We start from the raw sequence: 7,831 nt of genomic DNA, 5'->3' as shown, positions 1-7,831 counted from the left end.
ACAAGAGGCTGGACCATTAGGGGCCATCTTGAAGGCTGATGTCTACAGATGAGACCTGGGAACAAGAAATATCTACCTATTATAAGTAAAACACCCATACATATATAATACATGGCGATGCTGCAAAGACATTAGGGAGTGTTGGAGAATCCAGTAAAGTGAAGTTGACATACCCCATTTCAAGGAGGCAGCTGCTAATCATGGCGCTGCCATGAGAAAATATAGACCCAGGGTTGCTAGATCGTCAACTTGGAAATCTTCCGCTGTCTGAGTATTGCCTGAAGTTTTTTGTTGAGTTTAATGTGGCCAAACAAAATAAATAAACCATCTGGATCCAAGTTGCAGGTTACAAACCCTGCTGCAAGGTCCAGGTGAGGGTGGTGCCGCGGTTGAGAGCTCAGGGTTCGGAATCAGACGTGGATTCAAGTCCCAGCCACACCAATCTACCTGCTGTGTGACCTTGACGACGCCTCCGAGCCTACCCTGTAGAGCAGAGTTGATCAAAACGGTGCCACTTCACAGTGTTTCGGTGAAGTTTAAGCGAGACAATACATAAAGTTCTTCTCTCGGGGCCTGGAACACAACAACTGCACAAAAATATTAGGTGCCCTCATTCCTGTTCCTCTAACCCCAGAGGTAAAAACTGAAACAATAACATCCTCACCCAGACTGTGACTGTCAGCCACTTGGGTAACCTCAGCAACTGCCAAGCTTTTATTTTCTTTTTTTTTTTTTTAATTAATTAATTTATTTATTTAGGGCTGTGTTGGGTCTTCGTTGCTGCGCGAGGGCTTTCTCTAGTTGTGGCAAGCGGGGACCAGACTTCATCACAGTGCACGGGCCTCTCACTGTCACGGCCTCTCTTGTTGCGGAGCACAGGCTCCAGATGCGCAGGCTCAGTAGCTGTGGCTCACGGGCCCAGTTGCTCCGCGGCATGTGGCATCTTCCCAGACCAGGGCTCGAACCCGTGTCCCCTGCATTAGCAGACAGATTCTCAACCACTGCACCACCAGGGAAGCCCTGCCAAGCTTGATTTAGGGGTTCATCCACACACCTTCAGAGCAGAACAATCATTACTGAGGCTGAACCTCAAAGGTCCACTTTACTTTCTTCACCATTTTATCTTGGGGAGTCCTTAAACTCCATGACCTACAAAGAGAAACGGTGTTCGAATGGTATGGAAAGCAGAGATGTCACATCTTAATTTCTTTCCTTCCCATACCTCCTTGGTGTGAGAGTCACATGGCTATTTTCAGGCTGGCAAAGCTGACAACCAAAAGGAGGCTGTTTCACAACTGGAATGACAGCACAAGAAGGACCCATGAGGTCATCTAGGGAGGAGCAGTTTTGCCCACTTGTGAACCTACTGAAGCCCAAGGTCTGAATCGTCTCTATCACAGTCCACATACCTGGCTATCCACTCCTCATTGAATGCTTCCAGTGACAGGGAACTCATCACCTCCCCCAGAGTAGCTTATTCCATTTTGGTTAAGAATTTTATGCATTTGTTCAAAGAATATTGATTGAGCACTTATCATATATCAGGCATTGCATTTGGCGATGGTGATGCAGTGGTAAATGAGACAAATGTGGTCTCCCGTTTCCTAGTGTGGGAGATAGACAATAAACAAAGAAATGAATTTATAACATGTTTGGTAGAGATAGATTTGTTGATGAAATAATCAATAAACAATCTATAATGGGAATAGAAAAGAGTTTTATCTGAGTCAAACTGAGGACTATAGCCCAGAAGACAGCCTCTCAGTTAACTCTGAGGAACTACTCCAGAGAAGCATAGTTTTCAGCACAGTTTTATATCTTGTCAGAGCAAAGAACATTAAACAAGTCAGGGATACATTCCTTCAAGATTTAAAAAAAAAAAAAAAAAAAAGATCAGAACATACCCAGCGAGTCAGTATGGCCTTGGCACCTGGGAAGGGAGTCATTTCATTGAAGAAGTACTAGCATTGGTGTCCCAGGAAGGGAAGCATTTAATCTTTATTTTTAACATGGGCATTCTTTACTTCTGGTCAATGTGCCCCTTTCTTCAATAATTAAAACAGATGTACAATGTACGTTTGATAGGCCACAAATAGGCTGTTCTAATTAGCATAAAATTCAAGTTAACGCATATGTAAACCAGAACGACTTCCCCATACCTCAATATGTACACATTTCTTTCATCAGATTCTAAGAAGGCAAATGAAACAGGGTAAAACTTTAGAGAATGTCAGGGGTGGTCAAGGAGGGTTCTCTGAGGAGAGGATGCTCAAGCAGCTTTCTTAATGAAATGAGAAGGTACGAAATGAGAAGGTACACATTGTGAATATCTAGACTAAGAAGAACATCTCCCATGAGCATTTCATCAAGGAGTAAACAAAGCAGAAGTAAATGTCTTCCTAACATTCAAAGGAAATCTGGACTAAACTCTTTCTGCTTATTCACACAGCCAGAAATCTCACTGCCACTTGAGACTTAATCCTGTTACGTCTCCCTGTACTTGCAGGGTTAATGGTCAGGCAGAGAAGGCTCTGCATCTGTCCCTATCAGGTTCATTTCATCATATTTTGTCCATTTCTCCACTGGATCCACTTTGCTTTGGCATTTACAGTGTTGCATCCTTCCTAATATAGTCAGCATTCTATCTACATCCCCATTCAAGTCCCTAAAAAAAATCGTCAAATTGGCCAGGTCTGAGGGCTGGAGTCCCATGGCAAATCTCCAAAGGCTCCCCCCAACCCCGCACCAGACTGACAGTCATCAAGACTCCCTTTGGTCCCTCTTATTAGCTCTTCGATTTCCTGTGCATCCTTCTCAATGAAGATGGAAATGTAATTGGAGTTGAGTGGTTCTCCTTTCTCTACACCATCTGTGAACAGTACCCAATCCGTTCCAAGCAGCAGGCTGATAGGTTGTCAGACAAATGACGGCCCAAGACACAAGGAAACACAGGACACAAGCATGAGCTTGTTGACTGACTCAGAGTCATTCAGTTACTACACTAGACTTGTCACTAAGAGTCTCATCATCTTTCTATCTTCCACATCCAGAACACTGCCAGATGCCCCATGGGCCTTTGATAAACCTCTGTTGAAAAGTATGTGTGTGAGTATTATAGAAGATATTTAGGGAAAAAATCCCCAAATGAGACCTAAGACCCTGGCACCCCTAAGTTATGATTTTTCTATCTCATGGGAAAATGAGTTGTGTTTCTACGTAACAAAAATTCCCAAGACTTAGTGACTTACAAAAACTGCAACATTTATTTTGCTCATGAATCTGGAATTTGGCCTGGGACAGCCTGTGTCTGCTCTACTCAGCATTACCTCATGTGCTTGCATGCTTAAGTGGTTGATGCTGGCTCAGATCTAGCTGAGGCCTGTGGTTGGAATGCCTGCAAGTGGCCTTTCCTTATAGGTGCTTGGTTTTCTCAGAGTGTGGAGGCACCCAGAGAGAGCGTCAGGCAGAGCTGTGTGGCTCATAAATCGAAAAGCATAATTTCTGCCACATTTTATTCACTAGAAGAAAGTCACGAAGGACAGTCTATACTCAGGAATTAGTGGGACAAGTGTCAAAGAATATGCTGACTTTTAAAACCACCACCCGTAGGATTGAATGAGACTAATAGGTTTTACCGTTGTTCTTAAGCAACAAATGCCTGAGAGGATCCCTGCTTCCTTAGAGATGGGCCACAGAAGTGCACTGAGAGAATAAAGAATGTCTGCAAGTCTACTTAGAGCTCCTCAGTTTGGATATCATGCAGGCTTGATATGTTTGAAACATACGTCTCTACAACTCTATCGAGAAGACATAGATTCCCTTGTTTCCCAAATAAAAGGAAATTGGTATTGGACTTCACCAAGGGTCCCATAGAGACCCTCCAAAGAGTCGACGTCTCTGGGTGTCTGGATATTTTCATGCTCAAGTTTGGCAGATCCTTCAATCGTGTATGGCAGAGACGGCTCCAAGACCCTCCACCCCTGCTCCTACTCCTGGGCACACAGCTTGACTACATTTCCCAGCCTCCCTTGCAGTTTCATGTGACTGAGTCAGGCCAAAGAGATGAGGGCAGAACTCATGGAGACTACTTCCAACCTGGTCCATAAAAACTCTAGTGCAGTCCTCTGTCTTCCCTTTTCCCATCCACTGGCTAGATGGAGTAAACATCCAGGACCTAGAGGAGGACAGAGTGATGAGAGAGAAGGGGGCTGGGTGCATGAGTCACTACATGGAGGAAAGCTGCCCGAACAGAAACAGCATAAAATGTTGCTGCATGAATGGAGAATAAACCTCCTTTGGAGGTTGTTTGTTATGGTGGTTTGCCTGACTGTGAAGTCGGATTTTTATTTAAGAAATGTTCATTCCCCTCGCTCTCCCACCATGGGTGGAATATAATACTTCCCCATTCCATTGATGATGGGTTTGCCCTATGGGGTGTTAACAGACAAGAGGCTACATGACTTGCTTTTACACACACTTCAACACTTCTGCACTCTCTTATGCAACAGCCATCTTGCTGTTTTCCCATCACCTTGAGAAGAACAAGCTCCAGCTAGATCCTGGGCCAGAGCATGAGACACTTGTGGAGCAGACCTAGATCCAGTGAGCCTAGCTAGCTCAGCTAGCTCAACCCAGCAGCTCCTGCCTGCAGATGAGTGAGTGAGAGTAAATGATTACTATTTTAAGCTACTGAGTTTTGTGATAGTTTGTTACACAGCATACTGTGGCAATAGTTGGCTGATACACTAATGAAGTGTGTGCCATTCTCATGGCGCTGCCATGTTAAGCTTCCACATGATGCCTGCTCTTTATCTCATTTAAGTTTCATGCCAAAACTCTTTTACATATGAAGAGGTACAAGAAAAGACTTGCCCAAGGTCACACAAGGAGTTTGGTATATCAAATTCATAAACCCAAATTTATTTCCTTCTGTTCCAAATGCATTGAGGGAATGTGAAAAAAAGCAGTTAAGGGCTTCCCTGGTGGCGCAGTGGTTGAGAATCCGCCTGCCGATGCAGGAGACACGGGTTCGTGCCCTGGTCCGGGAAGATCCCACATGCCGCGGAGCAACTAAGCCCGTGAGCCATGGCCGCTGGGCCTGTGCGTCCGGAGCCTGTGCTCTGCAACGGGAGAGGCCACAACAGTGAGAGGCCCACATACCGCAAAAAAAAAAAAAAAAAGCAGTTAAAATCAGGAAGGGATGGGACAGAACTTAGGATGTTTCCATCATATGCCACTTCAAAAGTGCTTGGTAATACTCCTTGACATTTGGAAACTTCAGGACAAATAAAACAATGACCAGCTTCACCTCCTGGGTTGTTCATTTGTGGAACTAAAGATGTTGCACAGGATGAAGATACAACTTTTCTAAGAAAGATTTGAATAGTTGCAGTATACCACTCCCATAATGGGTTAAAAAGGGAAACAAGAACCTTTGTAGGGACATCTTCAAGGCTAACTCAAGGAGGAAAATGGAACCTGGGGACACAGCATCTCCAGGAGCCCTATGAGAGTAAGAACACCGCAAGGCCCTGGGGACTGCCTGCTCTCACCACTGCCTTTCAAACCATGCTTGCATCAAACATCTAAGGGAGAGCCAGCCACGGGTCCTGCAGGAGCTGCCCAGCTCAGGGAAGGGAGACAACCAGCCCCCAACCTGAGCAAGGAGCAGTGGAAACCTATCACCTCACCCCTAAACCCTCACCCCCACCCCGTCTTTTCATCTCTAGGACCCTTGGCTCGGATTCTTTTAGTGTGAGACCCCCCAGGGGTTCACCTCCCCTAGGAGAGGAAAAGGGGGTGAGGGGTTTTCTGGTGTGCTAAAGGCCAAAGACATGGGGACTGCCCAGGGGTGGGGTGTCTCCTGCGAGCGGGGACGGCTGCAAAGCGCGTGAGCACGCCAGAACACCCATACACACAACGACACGCTACACACCCACACCCAACCATACACCCCTCCCCCGCTGGCCCCCAACGCCCCTCCTGCGGGTGAGGAGCAGACTCCCGGAGAGGGGAATGCAGCACCCTAGAAAAAAACTGAGGGCCTGGCGCCCACCCTGGCCGCGCCTGCACCCTCCACGCTGGGGACCTGGAGAGCTGTGGGCACTGGGCGTAGGGGCCCCGCGCGCGGGAAGTGCCGCGCCCAGCCCGGCGGGCAGCCAGGCGGAGGGCACGGCGGGAAAGCTAGCAGCCCGCCCTGGCCCCGCCCCACCCCGGCCACGGGTGCCGCCCCCGCTGCGGCGGGCGAGGGGCGGGGCGGGGCGCGGCATATATAAGGCGAGGGGCGGGCGCCGCTCTTTTGTCTCTTGCTGCAGCGACGCGAGTCAGAGCACTGGAACCGCGGGCTTGGAGCGGAAGTTTTCGGTGAGCGGCGCGCTGGGGCGGAGGCCCCATCCGGGTGGGGTGGGAGCGAACCTTCCCCGACGGGACGCCCGGGCCGGCCGGCCACGCCCTGGGGCTGTGGAGGGGTTGCGGGACGCGCCCAGATCCTCGGCCTCCGGGCTGCCGGGAACGCCCCGGCCGAAGTGCCACGTCGAGGGGCGGCGGCGGGGAGCGCGGAGGGGGCCGCTGGCCCCGGCTCCGGGCCAACCGCCTCGGTTTGCCCGCTAGGTTTGTTTTAAGAAAATGGCAGACAAGCCAGACATGGGGGAAATCGCCAGCTTCGATAAGGCCAAGCTGAAGAAGACGGAGACGCAGGAGAAGAACACCCTGCCGACCAAAGAGAGTGAGTCCGCCCCGGCCTCCGAGCCCAGTCCCCACCACGCCCTTCCCCTAAACCGAGCCCCGCACCCCATCCGGCCGATGCCTCCCGTCGGGCAGCCCCAGCCCCCCTTTCTGTTGCACAAGGCGCCTGTCCCCAACCCCAAGCCTCTTTCTTAATCCCCAGACCTCGTGGGTGCCTCCCTCGCCCAGCCCAGGTTTGTTGTAAGCGCCTCGGTTGGCGGGTTGCAAGGGGTTCCCATCCCCCAGTGCCCGCTTCCTGCCCTCCACAGCCATTGAGCAGGAGAAGCAAGCGAAGTGAAATTTCCTAAGAACCTGGAGGATTCTCTACCCCCATCATCTTGGAGACCCTAGTCGTGATGTGGAGGAAGAGCCACCTGCAAGATGGACACGAGCGACAAGCTGCACTGTGAACCCGGGCACTCCGTGCCGATGCCACCGGCCTGTGGGTCTCTGAAGAGACCCTCCAATCGGACTGCCAAATTCTCCGGTTTGCCCTGGGATATTATAGAAAATTATTTGTATGATTAATGAAAATAAAACACACCTCGTGGCATGGCTGGCGTGGTCTGAGTCTGTTAGTTGAGTATGCGTGGGTAGTGCCACTGCAGCAGAGCTCCAGCCACCGGAGTCGGAGTTCCTGCCGCAGAGCGGGGGAGGGGGTCGCAGGATGGGCTGGCTTGCAGGGACCATCTCTTGGTTTTGAGTTTCCCTGCTTCTGTGTAAGATTTTACGGGTTATTGGCCGCTTACTCTTGCGATCCATGCAAAATTTAACCCCACTCTTCATTCCTGGAAGCTGTTTTGGAAAATGCTCTTTTAAAAGAGCAGAATTTGTTTTTGATAAGCTTTTACAGTCTCACCGTTTTCTCTGGCCTCATCATAGTTCTGATGGACACCAGGAGAGAACAGGGATTTAAAGTCTGAGAAGAAAGGGGGAAGTGACTGAATCTGGAATGTTGGAAATTGGGCGAGGTCACAAAGTCCCCGAGAGGCTTTCTCTTGGAGCTTGAAAAAGGAGGCATTGGAACAAAAACAAAGGCGGGATCCAAGGAAAGAACAACAAGAACATCAGAACTGGAGGAACCAACACCAGAACTAGAGAAGCTGTG

At 49.4% G+C, this 7,831-nt stretch overlaps 1 protein-coding gene across 1 annotated transcript; it reads left to right on the top strand.

Moving 5' to 3' along the window:
• Positions 1-6,262: 6,262 nt before the first annotated feature.
• On the top strand, positions 6,263-7,283 carry TMSB10 (thymosin beta 10). The gene is made up of 3 exons (XM_059078616.2): positions 6,263-6,363; positions 6,610-6,724; positions 6,993-7,283. Exons 2-3 carry the CDS (start codon positions 6,625-6,627, stop codon positions 7,019-7,021), a joined length of 129 nt encoding a protein of 42 aa, XP_058934599.1. The 5' UTR covers positions 6,263-6,363; positions 6,610-6,624; the 3' UTR covers positions 7,022-7,283.
• The last annotated feature ends 548 nt before the right edge of the window (positions 7,284-7,831 follow it).

This window comes from Kogia breviceps, chromosome 11 (assembly GCF_026419965.1).
Source record: "Kogia breviceps isolate mKogBre1 chromosome 11, mKogBre1 haplotype 1, whole genome shotgun sequence".
Lineage (NCBI taxonomy): Eukaryota > Metazoa > Chordata > Mammalia > Artiodactyla > Physeteridae > Kogia > Kogia breviceps.
Note: the sequence above shows the minus strand (reverse complement) of the source record. Positions and strands in the feature narration are given on the sequence as shown.